We start from the raw sequence: 14,883 nt of genomic DNA on the forward strand, positions 1-14,883 counted from the left end.
AAAAAAGTGGCAGGTTTATTATCATGACTGCAAACATAATCTAGCAAAGACTGTGTGATGACAAATACCTGGTCTAAAAATTAAAAATTCAGACCACTATCTAAATTTTCCAAAATATATGAATATTTAACATGATTAAGAGGACAATCCCTATGACTACAATGATAAAATCAATTCTACCATTGTAAATTTCCTCTTTGTTTAGATCTAGGTAGCTATCACCTGGATATCGAACTTCAATGAGCAGGCACTTACCAAAGGGTCTGGGTAGATTTCTGGATCTAAGTGCATTAACTGTGGGTAAAGAGCTATGATGTCATCTTTTCGGATGTTGTAGGAACCGTCCTCAAGGTGCAAAGTGAAATCCTCCTTAGCTGTCCGGATGTTGAGGGAGGCACTGGAAAGCCTCAGTGATTCCTTGATTATGCTTTCTAAATATTTTAAAAGAAAAAAAGGTAAAAAATGAAAGAAGGAAGGGAGGAAGGAAGAGAAGAACAAAGCAAGTGTTTGAAGGTCGTATGATATAGAGTCTGAACTACAGACAGCCTGGCAGTGCATAACACAAAGGGACTGTGTGGTGATGGTGTTCTGCAGTCCTGTAATATGAACAGGGTATGGGAAGCTGATCAGATAAACATTTCCCAAACTTTCTTTCTGTTACCATGATGTTGTTATCAATGATTCAACTGTGTCTGAATTTTCTTATTTTGTTTTGTTTTAGCCAGGGTCTCATTCTCTTGCTCAGGCTGCAGTGCAGTGGCATGAGCATGGCTCACCACAACCTCAACCTCCCAGGCTCAAGTGATCCTCTCACCTCAACCTCCTGAGCAGCTGCGACTATAGGCGTCTGCCACCATACCCAGCTAATTTTCTTCTTTTTATTGTTTGTAGACACAGGGTTTTGCTGTGTTGCCAGGCTGCTCTTGAGCTCCTAGGCTTAAGCGATGCGCCCACCTCAGCCTCTAAAAGTGCTTTGATTACAGGTGTGAGTCACCATGCCCGGCCTGAATGTATTTTTAAATCGGATCCTCTGAGTTAATAATAATCTTTTGATTAAGAGATAATCATCTGGGTCATAATTGGGAAACAAAATTCCATCATTTTATAGAAAAGTAATCATCTAATAAAACTGGAAAATCAGTAATACATTTTATATAAATTATTCAAAGTTTATCACTTCTGAGATTTATTATGCTGAGGACTTCTGAGACTGAATATACTGATAACACTGATATAGACATATGTTTTTTCTAGGTGTTTACTGCAGCTTCAGTTCAACATTTACAAGAACCTATTTTTATCCATATACTATCTGATGTTGTGTGGCGATCCCTGCTGCCTAGTAAAGGCATAAAGGGACAAAAAGAACCAACCTGAAAATGGCTGAAATATAGAGAGCTCACGAGAGGTCCAGCCTGACCTTTTAGACTTATCCTTTAACTGTCATGTTTTAGGGTGCTCATCACATGATTGTGTAAAAAATCCCAGAATGTTAGCATTTTATTTTACAGATAAGAAAAGGAAGGCCCCCAAAAGAGACTGACATGTCCAAAGTCTCCCAAGTCAGACCCAACAAGGAGCCTAAGCTTCTTGCCTCCTTAAATAAAATAACCAAAAAAAGAAAACTTTCTTCCTATAAACATATCATATTGTTGGCCGGGTGCAGTGGCTCATGCCTGTAATCCCAGCACTTCGGGAGGCCGAGGCAGGCAGATCACTTGAGGTCAGGAGTTCGAGACCAGTCTGGACAACATGGTGAAACCCCGTCTCTACTAAAAATACAAAAATTAGCCAGGAGTGGTGGCGTGCACTTGTAATCCTAGCTACTTGGGAGGCTGAGGCAGGAGAGTGCTTTGAACCCAGGAGGCAGAGGTTGTAGTGAGCCAAGATCACACCATTGCACTCCAACCTGGGCAACAGAACGAGACTTTGTCTAAAAAAAAAAAATTAAATTAAAAATGTCATATTGCTATATTTCTATAAAATATAGAAAAGCAGAACAAAGAAAAATCAAAGAAGCTTCAAATCCATCACTCAATCCATGCAGGTAACTGTGGTTTCTTAATGGTTCTTTTCCCTCCTTTATTTTATGAAAATGACTAATATACTTCCATTAACCATCAGATTAGTGGTAAGAGGAATAAGAGAAACATAGTGTGGCAGTGAAGGGTGGTAGCTGAGAGAACACGATCCCACATAATGATGTATTTGATTCTACCCTGGCTGCAGCTTAACCTCTAAGTGTCAGTTTCCTCACTTGGTACAAATGAATAGTAATAGTCCCAAGTCACAGGATTGTTGTGAGGATTAACCAAGAAAACGCATATGAAATACTTAGCTTAATGCCTAGAATTCAGTAAGTATGTAATTGAAGTTGGTCATTATTGTTAAAGTAGTAGGACATAGAAAATGAAACGCAACATAACAAGTATACCCACCTAATACTGGCAGGTCATTCAGTTGTGTTTGACTCAAACAAATGGGATTGCCTTCCAAGCTGACTTTTTGACCAGCATTCTCTAATGTTCTTTTCACTTCTTCAGTAGCTGCTTTCATTGCTTCTGGGTTCCTATTAAAAGTTAAGAGAAAAAATGTATGTACAGAAAATAAACTTTTTCCTTACTTCGAGATCTGCAAACAAATAGGCCTTTCCCCCTCCTTTTGACTAGACGGTGAAGATATCAGGGGAGAAGAGAAAGGGATAGTCCTGTTTGCGTTTACTACATTTGTAATTGCGTTTTATGTCCTTGGATATTAGTAAGAATCCAGTACTTTGGGAGGCCAAGGCGAGTGGATCATGAGGTCAGGAGTTTGAGACCAGCCTGGCCAACATGGTGAAACCCTGTCTCTACTAAAAATACAAAATTAGCCGGGCATGGCAGTGGGATCCTGTAATCCCAGCTACTCGGGAGGCTGAGGCAGGAGGATTGCTTGAGCCTGGGAGGTGGAGGTTGCAGTGAGCCCAGATTGCGCCACTGCACTCCAGCCTTGGTGACAGAGCAAGACTCCGTCTCAAAAAAAAAAAAAAAAAAAAAAAAAAAAAAAAAAGGGGGCCTTGCTACATAAAAATTAAACTTTGGTCAGGGCTTTTATAAACAAGTGTTTCTAATAAGGATTAGACATGGCTAGGGAGCTACATAACAAAATTATAGTAAGTTGAGTCTCAAAATGTTTGACTGATAAGTATTTGTGAAACTATCATAAAATATGGCTACAATTTCCTTTATGATGTTAAATTGATGTTGTATGCCTGCTGTAAATATGTGAATTTATTCTGGATGTGCTTTCTCAAGTAATAACTTTGGAAGATAGTCAACATTTGTGACAAATTAGTAATAAGTTCTCACACCTGAAATTAAGTTTTAAAATATTTTATAAGACCTAAAGTCATCAGCTATCAATAGAAATTTGGCATTCCCAATCCTATGGAGTAGCAATTTTGTGTCTACATGATACTGAATATCTAATTTAATTGGAATAATTCAATAATAGACCATTCTAATTTCAAATTCCCAAAAGATTAACACTTTGGAGAGAAATCATGTTATGTAAAACATATGTTATTACAGTTTTTTTTCCTATTACATACAGTTTTAAAAAGCAAAACCTAGCTAAGTCTCGTATCAATAAAAATTGATTATGATTGATTCATAGCTCTCACACTTGGTCAAAAAACAGAAGAACAGCAATTCCTAATTCAGTGAAAACAAACTGTGAATGAACAAATAAATAGGCATAGTCACTGACCTGATTAAATCAGTAATCACTTAAATACATTTTTATGATTATGAAAGCTGCATTTATGGACTTAAGTTGGTGTCGTGAAGAACAGTATGGGGTTAAGAGTGAGGGCTCTGGACCAGGCAGCCTGAATTGACCCCAACACGAGCACATACAAGCTCTGTGACTTGGGGTGACATCTCTTTCTCTGGGACTGCCTTTGTTTCTATAAAACACTTTTACCAGTCATAGCTGCCTATGTTTTTGTGAGGACTGAATGAACTCAAACATGTGAAACACTAACACGCATTAGTGCTACGTTCTTGATTGATGGCATGAGAAAGTACTATGAGGCTTCTTTTCTTAAAATTAAAATGGTTTAATTTCTACGTTCTACTAAAATTAAAAAAAAAATGGATATGGTGTTAGTCACCTAATCATTTGAAATAAACTCCAGAAAGTCGCTGGAATGGTGTTTGCTTGCGATGCCCAGAGGACCACGAGGTGTGTCTTGGCCTTCTCCAGATCATCAAAGGTGGACAAAGTATCATTGAGAAACATGCGCAGTCTGATCAGTTCTGAGACACTTTCCCTCTTTTGGAGGTTCTCGTGCTTCAAGCTCTCTGCCAGTTTCTCCCGGGCATTGTGTGCAGTCCTGAACATGTGAATGGGGAGGCCTGCTACCAGGGCTGGAAAGACTTTGTCGAATTTCTTGAAGTTGTCAAGATTGTTTAGAATATGTGCTTTCTGTGTGTCTTGCCTTGTAAGATCTCTGCCAAAGATAGTTAAATACCCAGCTTCAAACATCACTCGGTAGCAGAAAGAATACATCCCTTCTGTCACCCAGGCAGCGGTCTTTGAGTTAGAGAAGGCTGGAGGTCTCATGATACTTTGGAGGTTTTCCATCATGCTTTCCGTGAGGAAATTCAAGGCATTGCCCTGCAGAGTTTTGATGAAAGTGTTGTTTATGTTTTCAGTGGTATTTCCATCCCTCGGGTCAATGCTTCTGTGACCAAATGCCTGACAGCAAATAAAACATGCAGAAAAAGAAATTAAACCTGACCTAGTCATAGTAAATGACTGAAAAACGGATTACTTTCATAGTTCCTTACTTCTTAAAAACAGGAAATTGGCTTTCCCTTGTACAATTTCATAGCACTTTACAAATAAATGGCCAAATTGTACCTTTCCTTTAAAGCCAAGTTCAGTGGCACTTCCCCTGGATCACTCAAGTCATCTATGTCTTAACTGTATGCCACTGCACTTATTTACACCTATTGCACATAAACTTATTGACAATGTTTTAAAACCATTAGTTATCTTTTATATTATTTGCAGATTTCTTTTTCTTTTTCTTTTAGAGATGGGGTCTCACATTGTCGCCCAGGCTGGAGTGAAGTGACACAATTATAGCTCACCACAGCCTCAAACTCCTGGGCTCAAGCGATCCTCCTGCCTCAGCCTCTCAAGTAGCAGGGACTACAGGTGTGTTCCATTGTGTCCAGCTGTAGATGTATTTTAACAAAACTTTAAACTACTTAGTCACAAAGACCAAAGCTAATATTTATTTGTAGTAAGTAGTTACTAGTTTTTTTTTTCTTAGCAACAGAGCTTCTTTTATTACATCTAAATGATGTTAAAATATCTTGCCAATTCCTTAACAAAATGAAACACTGTGTGGCACAAGTGTGGCAAGACAACTGTTGAATGTTAGGTTTCCATCACTTGCACTCTTGCATAGACACTGCTGATGTGATGAATTTTTATCTCTCTTATTCATAGAGTGCCACCTGTCTCAGTAGAGCATTTAGTGTATATTTCACCCTCATTAACTTGTCAACAAATGACACATTTATACCTATTTTGACTTTCTAAATGATTGTTACTACGAAGCTATGTATAATTTAATTTATTTATGTTTCTAAGAATCTCCACATAAGGATAACTCTCTTCAACACCTTTATCGTAAAATCTAAGTACATCAAAATTTCTAAATAGACCAGCACACAAAAAGGTAGAAGACAAACAGAATGGTATATAAACGTAAAACTGCTTACCTTCGCAGAAGTAGCATAGTGAAATTTTTTCCAATCAAAATATTTTCCATGGCACAACACCTTATGGTATGACAAGGGATTTGTGATGAAATGGACGTATTTTCCCATTAGTTTGCAGGTAAAAACATGACCGTGTTTCCTTTGATTTGCTCTGAGGAACTCAAGAGGATTGGCACCAAATTGCAGCGCACAGCCCAGGTATGGAATCAACCCATTCTCTAGAGGTGGTTCACCCGTTTGCCTGTCAGAAACAAATGTATGATAGACATGGATGATTACATATTTGGGTTTTTGCTTACATCAGGTTTAAAAATCCTTCCCACTGACTTCAAACTTTAGAACCCTATAGTTTATAGATATTTCTTTTGTTGGATGGGCCCTGCTCTTTTACTACAAAAATAGGTTATATTAACCTAGTAACATGATATGTTGGTGGAAAGGATTACTAAATCTATCTATTTATGCATCCGTCCATATGTACATTCAACAAGCACCTGTCTACTGTGTGCTCATCACGTTTCCCTATGATTCGGGCGAAAGGATTTACAAGGCCAACAAGATTCTTGCTGTCAGTGCGGAAACAAAACTACATTCTAGTGTTTATAATTTTGCTAAGCATCATTTTTCTAAATATCTCAAAATGTTTCTTTTGATTATTTTCTTTATAGACATAGATCACTGAATAAGAGAGGATTTCAGAACTGAGATTTTCAAAATCTTCCTAGTTTAAAGATATTATTATTCTGTAAGGATGGTTTCAGAGAAGAAGAATCTCATGTGAGAAATTACCTTATTATAAAATGAAATTGAGTAAGATAAACACTGACAGAATCATCTATTGTAATTCAATGCTCCTTTAAAATGTTTCTATTAGAAAATGTAAACTTATTTTCCAACATAAACTTCTGTACCTCTTGATAGAATAATACAGTATGAAGTAATAACCTTTTCTTTCTTGCGTTTGGAAGATAAGTATTTTAATTAAAAGTAAAAACTGGCCGGGCGCGGGTGGGCTCAAGCTGTAATCCAGCACTTTGGGAGGCCGAGGACGGCGGATTCAATTGAGGTCAGGAGATCGAGGACCATCCTGGCTAATATGGTGAAACCCCGTCTCTACTAAAAAAATACAAAAAACTAGCCGGGCGCGAGGCGGCGGCCTGTAGTCCCAGCTACATCGGGAGGCTGAGACAGGAGAATGGCGTGAACCCGGGAGGCGGAGCTTGCAGTGAGCTGAGAGCCGGCCACTGCACTCCAGCCTGGGCGGCAGAAGAAGACTCCGTCTCAAAAAAAAAAAAAAAAAAAAAAAAAAAAAAAAAAAAGTAAAAACTACCAGGCCTGAAAGAAACTGCAAAAGGCAGAAAATACATAGCAATCTACAAAGTTGAAATATGCTCAGGGTGATTTTCTCTTTTTGAGATTGACATAGCAGAGAATATCTACATGCCTCCCCACAATTACTCCTTGAGCCAATTAGCAGTTAAATAAACTATGGTTCTGGATCTGACTGTATTTGTTTTTCTTGCATTCTTGAACCAGTTGTAAATAAATGAAATCAATGTCACATACACTCAGCAGACTTTCCCAATTCACCATAGTTGATTAACATTGATTTAAAAACAGTAATAGAATGATCAGCTCAGGTCTATGCTCTAGTCCAGACTTAGGCTGAGTCTATATGATGCACAAGAGTCTATATGATGCACAAGAATGAGCTTAAAAGAGAACATTTATTTAATAAGAGTATTGAAGCCATGTGAGAGAAAGCAATCCTTTCCACATAGATTCCCACTTGCTACTTGTATCCTTACTAATTTAGGCTTCCTCTTTAGATATACATATAAATGTACATAGAGACCTTATAAAATTTCTGTCAGTTATGTTTAACACCAATATGCATTTATACATTACCATTGGTATATGCCAATACTAAAAAAGGAAGCTGCCATCATATATTTTGTTAGATATAGTAAAAAAGATATTACTTTAAAATTCAAATCAAATTTTCATTAAAAAAATAAGGAAGATAATGCTAATATGTGTAAGTATAGAAAAAACTAAATTTACTGTACAACAATGAAGGTTAAAAAAAAAAAAACATTAAATGGATGAATTAAAGAGCAATTTAAAGATAAAACATTCCTTACCTTCTCCTTATTCCAAGAATAAGCCATAGACAACAGCATGCTGCTATAGCAATCCCCCAAATCAAAGATATGGTCATCATTTTGCAAATCTAGGCCAAAATCTCTGAGGAAGAAAATCTCTGATTAGAAAGGCAAAGATGTCACTGAAAAGAGACTCAAGCTAGGTTTTTTATATACATAGTACCCAGATCCATTAACTTGAACTTGGTTGACCAAAGCAAACAATTAGCCATTTGTTCATTCTATTAGAAAAAAAAAAAAAGTGGTAATAACTGGCCTTGAACTAAGTCCACAGGTATCAGAAGTGGTTCCAAAGCAATCAGAGACCTGCAATACTTGATAAGTTGAAGGTCTCTCAAATATATGTTGACTTAACATTCGGACCTGGGGACAGCAGCTAGTATTACGAGTTTGGTATGTGTAAAAAGAAAAAATAAACCTGTTTAAGATGGGCATAGCTAATAAATACGTAAAATATAATAAAGAAAAATAAGAATGAGTTATTCATCAAGCTTATAATTTGGTCTTGTTAACTTTTAAAGAAGAATTAATTTAGATGCTTTGCCAGAGAGATGGTGATCAAGTTCGGAGGAAAGAGACTGGGAAAAACATTTCTGTTGCTTCGTGTTCAGTGCTTTTATAAAATCATAGATATTTTACTACACATAGTAACATGTTACTTACCTAACATCCCCAAGAGAGTATTCTACATAAGTGCATCCTCTTGATAAATATAGCTTATTGGAAGCATCAAAATTTTATCTATCATTCTTGTAATTAAAATGTTTATCAATTTTTCTAATAAAGTAATAAATTTCATTTCAAGTAAGTTAAGACTAACTAAAACATATCTTGGTGGAAAGTGAACATCTATTAATAATTTACCTACCACGCTACTCCTCTACTCAGAAGTAACCACTAATAACTATTTGGCATATGTTCTTCCAAACTTTATTTCTGTGTACACAAAAATATTAGTTGAGCATTTATTACATGCCAAGAACTCTTCAAAAGTATTCTAGTTACAGGCGTTAACAAGATAGGCAGGTTTCCTAATCTAATGGAGACTCTATTCCAATGGAGAAAGGAGTAATAAAATACATGTTATGAAAAAAATAAAACATGGTATAGAAAGCTAGGGGGGAATGAGGACAACTTTAGATATGATGATCAGAGATGGGCTCTCTGAAGATGTGACATTTGAGATCTGAATGACAAGAAGAGACTGCTCATGTGAATATCAGAAGGAAGGATATTCCAGGAAGAGGAAGCAGCAAATGCAGTGTCCTGAGTCAAGGATCAATGTGCTGAGTCTAAGAACAAAAAGAAGGGAGTATCCTACTGAAGCAGAGTGAATGGAAGTTCACAGAGTTAAGACAAAAGACAAGAAGGTAGGCAAGAGTATTGTATGTGTGTATATATGTACACATACACACACAAGTATATATATATATATATATGTACACACAGTATTCTCTCTATATATTTATACATGTGTATATACATATGTATAAATAATTTTGAATATGTGCTTCATCTTCCATTGGATAAATGTACTATAATTTATTTAACTGATTTCCTATTGATGAATATGTGGGTTGTTTCCAGTTTTGGCTATAGACGCCATAGATTTATTTCATGGGTTTTTTGTTTTTGCCTGTTTAAACAGAGATCACACATTTTGTGTGTGTAATTTATCACCATAATTATTAATATCAATCATTGTACGGCAGTACATAGATTTTTCTTAGAATCTAGGTTTTTGGGGTGCTTTGTGCATATTATTTAGACAGATGGATTTTTAAAAACTTAACACATCTTTTAAAAATATCGGTTATAAAAAAGCTGACCTTATACATGGCCAATCACAGCAAAGTATCCCAGTCAGATAAAATGCCAGTCTAATATCCAAATAACACAGCCCTTTAGAGTCACTTCTCAGACAAATGAAGAACAAGCAAACATACAAAAATGGAAAGGAAGTCAGGCATGGTAGTGTGACATGGTTTGGCTGTGTCCTCATCCAAATCTCATCTTGAATTCTCACGTGTTGTGGGAGGAACCTGGTAGGAGGTGATTGAATTATGGGTGCAGGTCTTTCCTGTGCTGTTGTCGTGATGATGAATAAATCTCATGAGATCTTATGGTTTTAAAAAGAGGAGTTTCCCTGCACAAGCTCTTTTCTTGTCTGCTGCCATGTGAGATGTGCCTTTGTCCTTCCACCATGATTGTGAGGCCTCCCAAGCGATGTAGAATTGTAAGTTCAATAAACCTCTTTCTTTCTTAAACTGTCCAGTTTCAGGTATGTCTTTATTAGCAGTATGAAAATGGAATAATACAGTAAACTGGTACCAGTAGAATGGGGCACTGCTGAAAAGATAACCAAAAATGTGGCAGTGACTTGGGAACTGGGTAACAGGCAGGGGTTGGAACAGTTAGGAGGGCTCAGAAGAAGACAGGAAAAGGTGACCAAGTTTGGAATTCCCTAGAGGCCTGTTGAATGGCTTTGACCAAAATGCTGATAATGATATGGACAATGAAATCTAGGCTGGGGTGGTCTCAGATGGTGATGAGGAACATTTTGGGAACTAGAGCAAGGGTGACTCTTGTTATGTTTTCATAAAGAGACTGGCAGCATTTTGCCCCTGCCCTAGAGCTTTGTGGAACTTTGAACCTAAAAGAGATGATTTAGGGTATCCGGCAGGAGAAATTTCTAAGCAGCAAAGCATTCAAGAAGTAACTTGGGTGCTGTTAAAGGCATTCAGGTGTGGTGGTGTTGCTGCTGTTGTTGCTATTTTGAGATGGAGTCTTGCTCTGTTGCCAGGGCTGGAGTGCAGTGGTGCGATTTCAACTCACTGCAACCTCCGCCTCCCGGGTTCAAGTGATCCTCCTGCCTCAGTCTCCCAAGTAGCTGGGATTAAAGGCACCCACGACCAAGCCCAGCTAACTTTTTGTATTTTTAGTAGAGACAGGGTTTCACCATGTTGACCAGGCTGGTCTCAAACTCCTGACCTCATGATTCGCCCACCTCAGTCTCCCAAAGTGCTGGGATTATAGGTGTTAGCCACTGCGCCTGGCCAGGTATTTAGTTTTATAAGGGAAGTAGAGCATAAAAGTTTGGAAAATTTGCAGCCTGATAATGCGATAGAAAAGAAAATCCGATTTTCTGAGGAGAAATTCAAGTCAGCTGCAGAAATTTGCATAAGTAACAAGGAGCTGAATGTTAATCCCGAAGACCATGGGAAAAATGTCTCCGGGGCATGTCAGAAGTCTTCACGGCAGCCCCTCCCATCACAGCCCCAGATTCCCAGGAGGAATATATAGTTTCATGGGCCAGGCCCAGGGTCCCCCTGCTGTGTGCAGCCTAGGGACTTGGTGCTCTGTGTCCCAGCACTCTAGCCTGGGCCACATAGAAAGACACCATCTTTTTTTTTTTTTTTTTAAGGGAAAGGGTATGGGGGAACCTCTCAGTATAATCTTAGCAACTTCCTGTGAATCTAAAATTATTTTGAAATTAAAAGGCTTCCAAAAATGGTAAATACATGACTTTGCAGATGCTGATGACACCCGGAGCCCCTACCAGCCATGGTCAACTCTACTGTATTATTTGACATCTTGGGGTCAGGTCTTTTTTGAGCTGTTTGCAGACAAAGTTCCAAAGACAGCAGAAAACTTTCATACTCTGAGCACTGGAGAGAAAGGATTTGGGTATAAGGGTTCCTGTTTTCACAGAATTATTCCACGGTTTATGTGTCAAGGTGGTGACTTCACATACCAAAATGGCACTGGTGGCAAGTCCATCTACAGAGAGAAATTTGTTGATGAGAACTACATCCTAAAGCATGCAGGTCCTGTGTTGTTCATGGCAAATGCTGAACCCAACACAAACGGTTCCCAGTTTTCATCTGGATTGCCAAGGCTGAGTAGCTGGATGGCAAGCACGTGGTCTTTGGCAAGGTGAAAGAAGGCATGAGTATTGTGAAGGCCATGGAGCGCTTTGGGTCCAGGAATGGCAAAATCAGCAAGAAGATCACCATTGCTGATGGTGCATAACTCTAATAAATTTGACTTGTGTTTTATCTTAACCACCAGGTTTTGTGTAGCTCAGGAGAGCACCCCTCCACCCCATTTGCTCACATTATGCTATAATCTTTGTGCTCTTGCTACAGTTCTTTTGGGTGCCATATATCCCTTATTCCCTTCCATACCTAGCGGGATTGCAGAGTTAAGTTTATGATTATGAAATAAAACTAAATAAAAACTAAATAACAACTGTCAAAAAAAAAAAAAAAAACCCGTGAAATACATTCACAACCTTCTTTACCCCCTCTCAGAACATCACAAGCTCCTTTCAAATGTAGACTGGTCAGTGTCTATCTAGATTTCCTTTATCCTAATATTTTTACTCTTACACTTACAACCCCTCTTCTATACAACAAAAGCACAGGAAACATATACACCCAGAAAAGCAGAGTCTTAAATATTCATATTTATTTATTTTTCTTATTATACGTGGTTTATATTTTCCCTTGTCAGGATGTCACTTCTTGCTGCTGTCATGCATCCACAAATGGTACTTATCACAGCCCAAATACGCTGCTTCTAATCCAACAGGTGGAAATTCAGATACAAAACTGAATTTTTTACAGTTGTCAAAACTATTAATAGATTGCAAGGAAATACTAAAAGATTTCTTGATGAGTGCATGGATTTTACAACATCTTGATGTGTTTTTAGCACAGTGCCTGGTGCATCAATTATTGAATAAATGCTAGCTCAGTGGCACAGCCTTTGCCTGCTTTTCTATTCTCCATGTTTCGGCTGATAAAGTTTTATTTATTTTCTCTCTCTACATTTCTCTGTCTCACCATCTTTCCTCTCTGTGTGTCTCTCTTGTTTCTCTGTCTCTCTCTGTGTCTCACTTTCTTTCTGTATCTGTCTCTGTCTCCTCTCTCTGTCACACACACACACACACACACTCACACACACACACACACACACACACATTGTACATCTACTACATGCCAGGCTCTGAGTCAGCAGTGGAGACAATGTGAACAAGAAAGCCTGAGCCCTGGCCCTGTGGAGTTTCCACTGCATCAGGAGAAAGAGTAAGTGCCCTGACAAAGAAAAGGGGTATAGTTGCCAGAAAATCTGGCATAATAAACTGAGTTCTAATAATAAACAAATTCTAATCCCACCACAGCCTGTCAGTTTCCTCTTTGTTTACATAGAGTAGTGAAGAGGACCACACTTTCCTAAAGTATGGAAGAAATACTTACTCTGGGCCTCAGAAAATACAAAGCCTGAATCAAATATCTCAACCCCATGAATGCAAATATACAAAACACAGAAGCTCAAACCAGAGGAGTAGAATATAAAAAGAACAACTAAAGCTATGAGCTTATGTAAACTCACCTACGGTATTAGGTATAGTTTCTATTAAGGAATGCAATGAACATAGAATGTACACATCAGTATGACTGCTTTAAATAAAACGAACTGAGAACATGGTCAAAAAAATTGAGTCAAACCAGTTGCTTTCCTGAATTCACAAGTTAAGTAGTGGGACACAGATTGCCTCAATTAAGACAGCACTTTGCATTTTCCAAGAGCATCACAGAATTGTCCTGAATCAAGACTGTATATGAGGTTTCTAAGTCAGGGCAAAGTAATGGGAGTCTATTGTGGAATGGGCTGGTGAAGCCTTGTCGTGATTAATATGGGGCTTTCATAATCACATTCGAGCCACATTTTCATGAAGCCATAGGGAAAGAAACTAGTTATGGCAAATACAAATATAGTTTTGCATCTTAAATACATGCTTTTGAGATTGTAAATGCCTAGCAGGACTAAAGAATAAGAAGCTGTTGACAAATTCTAAAAGAATCATAACTTTTACATTCATTTTGAGGTTTTCACATTTTAAAAGTTTCTTGTGTATTTTTCTACTTTAATGAAATGACTAACTTGGGCAAGATGGGTATTTTGACCATGTTAAAGATGAGGAAATAGAGGCAAGAAGGTTTAGTGGAAAATGTTACATAGCTTGAATTAGTTCAATGGTCGATGAAGAGGAAACTGCAATTAAATCTAGACTTGCATGTTGGCTTGGCCATTAAGTATTTACCTTTCAACAAGATGCTTTTCCTCTCCAAGTCTTTGCTTTCTTATCTGTAAAACAGGGATGATTATAGTGCATGACTCATAGATATTAAGATGAAGTAAGACAATGTCTGTAAGACAGACATGTAAGACATGTCTGTTAGCCTAGCACTTGGCACAATCTATGCTCAAAAATGTTTGCTGTAGTTAATAAACTGGCAAATTCAGGATTCAAGCCCAGATTGCTCTGAATTGAAGTGTGATAGTCCACCTTTACAGCACAGTACTGCACAAGAAGTACAGGGGAGTCAAAGGCCACCTGACTACAGGTTTAGGAAAGGGTAAACACACAACCAACTGGATATGAATAAATCATATGCATTTCATTCATTCATTCATATGAACTTAATATGTACTTTGTGCAAGGCACCTTTTAAGTGCTGGAGATAGAGAGATAAATAAGACAGGCAGTCTCTACCCTCTGGAGACACAGCTAATCAACAGGAGAACAAATACATTGATTTGATTTCTGACAAGAAACCACCATTTTTTACTATCAGAAAAAGTCTGGCCAATGCATCAATATTCAGTGTCAAGATAATCAAAAATTCACTTCATTTAATCCACAGGGTAGCACCATGAAGCAGGCACTGATGCCTCAATGTACAGATGACTGAATGTGGTGAAGCTCTGACTCCAAGCCCAGGGCAGCCCCTACTATGCCGTGCTGTAGCACAGGAAGAACTCCATTCACCCAAGTGAAAGACAGGCTTGGGGGCCTGGAATCAAAGAAGGCTAAGTGGTTCCTTTACTTTTGATAAGTTTCATCCCCATCTCAGCCTTCTGAAACTTAGTCC

At 38.0% G+C, this 14,883-nt stretch overlaps 1 protein-coding gene across 1 annotated transcript in view; it reads right to left on the reverse strand.

Moving 5' to 3' along the window:
- CYP7A1 (cytochrome P450 family 7 subfamily A member 1) overlaps positions 1 to 8,139 on the reverse strand; it is a 16,658-nt gene extending 8,519 nt beyond the window's left edge. Inside the window, exons 1-5 of the mRNA XM_017871741.1 lie at positions 7,922 to 8,139; positions 5,778 to 6,018; positions 4,154 to 4,740; positions 2,439 to 2,569; positions 256 to 431 (exon numbers count right to left, since the gene is read on the reverse strand). Of these exons, the coding sequence (XP_017727230.1) occupies positions 256 to 431; positions 2,439 to 2,569; positions 4,154 to 4,740; positions 5,778 to 6,018; positions 7,922 to 8,001 (1,215 nt within the window). The 5' untranslated portion in view covers positions 8,002 to 8,139. The remainder of the gene's footprint in view (positions 1 to 255; positions 432 to 2,438; positions 2,570 to 4,153; positions 4,741 to 5,777; positions 6,019 to 7,921) is intronic.
- Between the last annotated feature and the right edge of the window lie 6,744 nt (positions 8,140 to 14,883).

This window comes from Rhinopithecus bieti, unplaced genomic scaffold, assembly GCF_001698545.2.
Source record: "Rhinopithecus bieti isolate Rb0 unplaced genomic scaffold, ASM169854v2 scaffold_6789, whole genome shotgun sequence".
Taxonomy (NCBI): domain Eukaryota; kingdom Metazoa; phylum Chordata; class Mammalia; order Primates; family Cercopithecidae; genus Rhinopithecus; species Rhinopithecus bieti.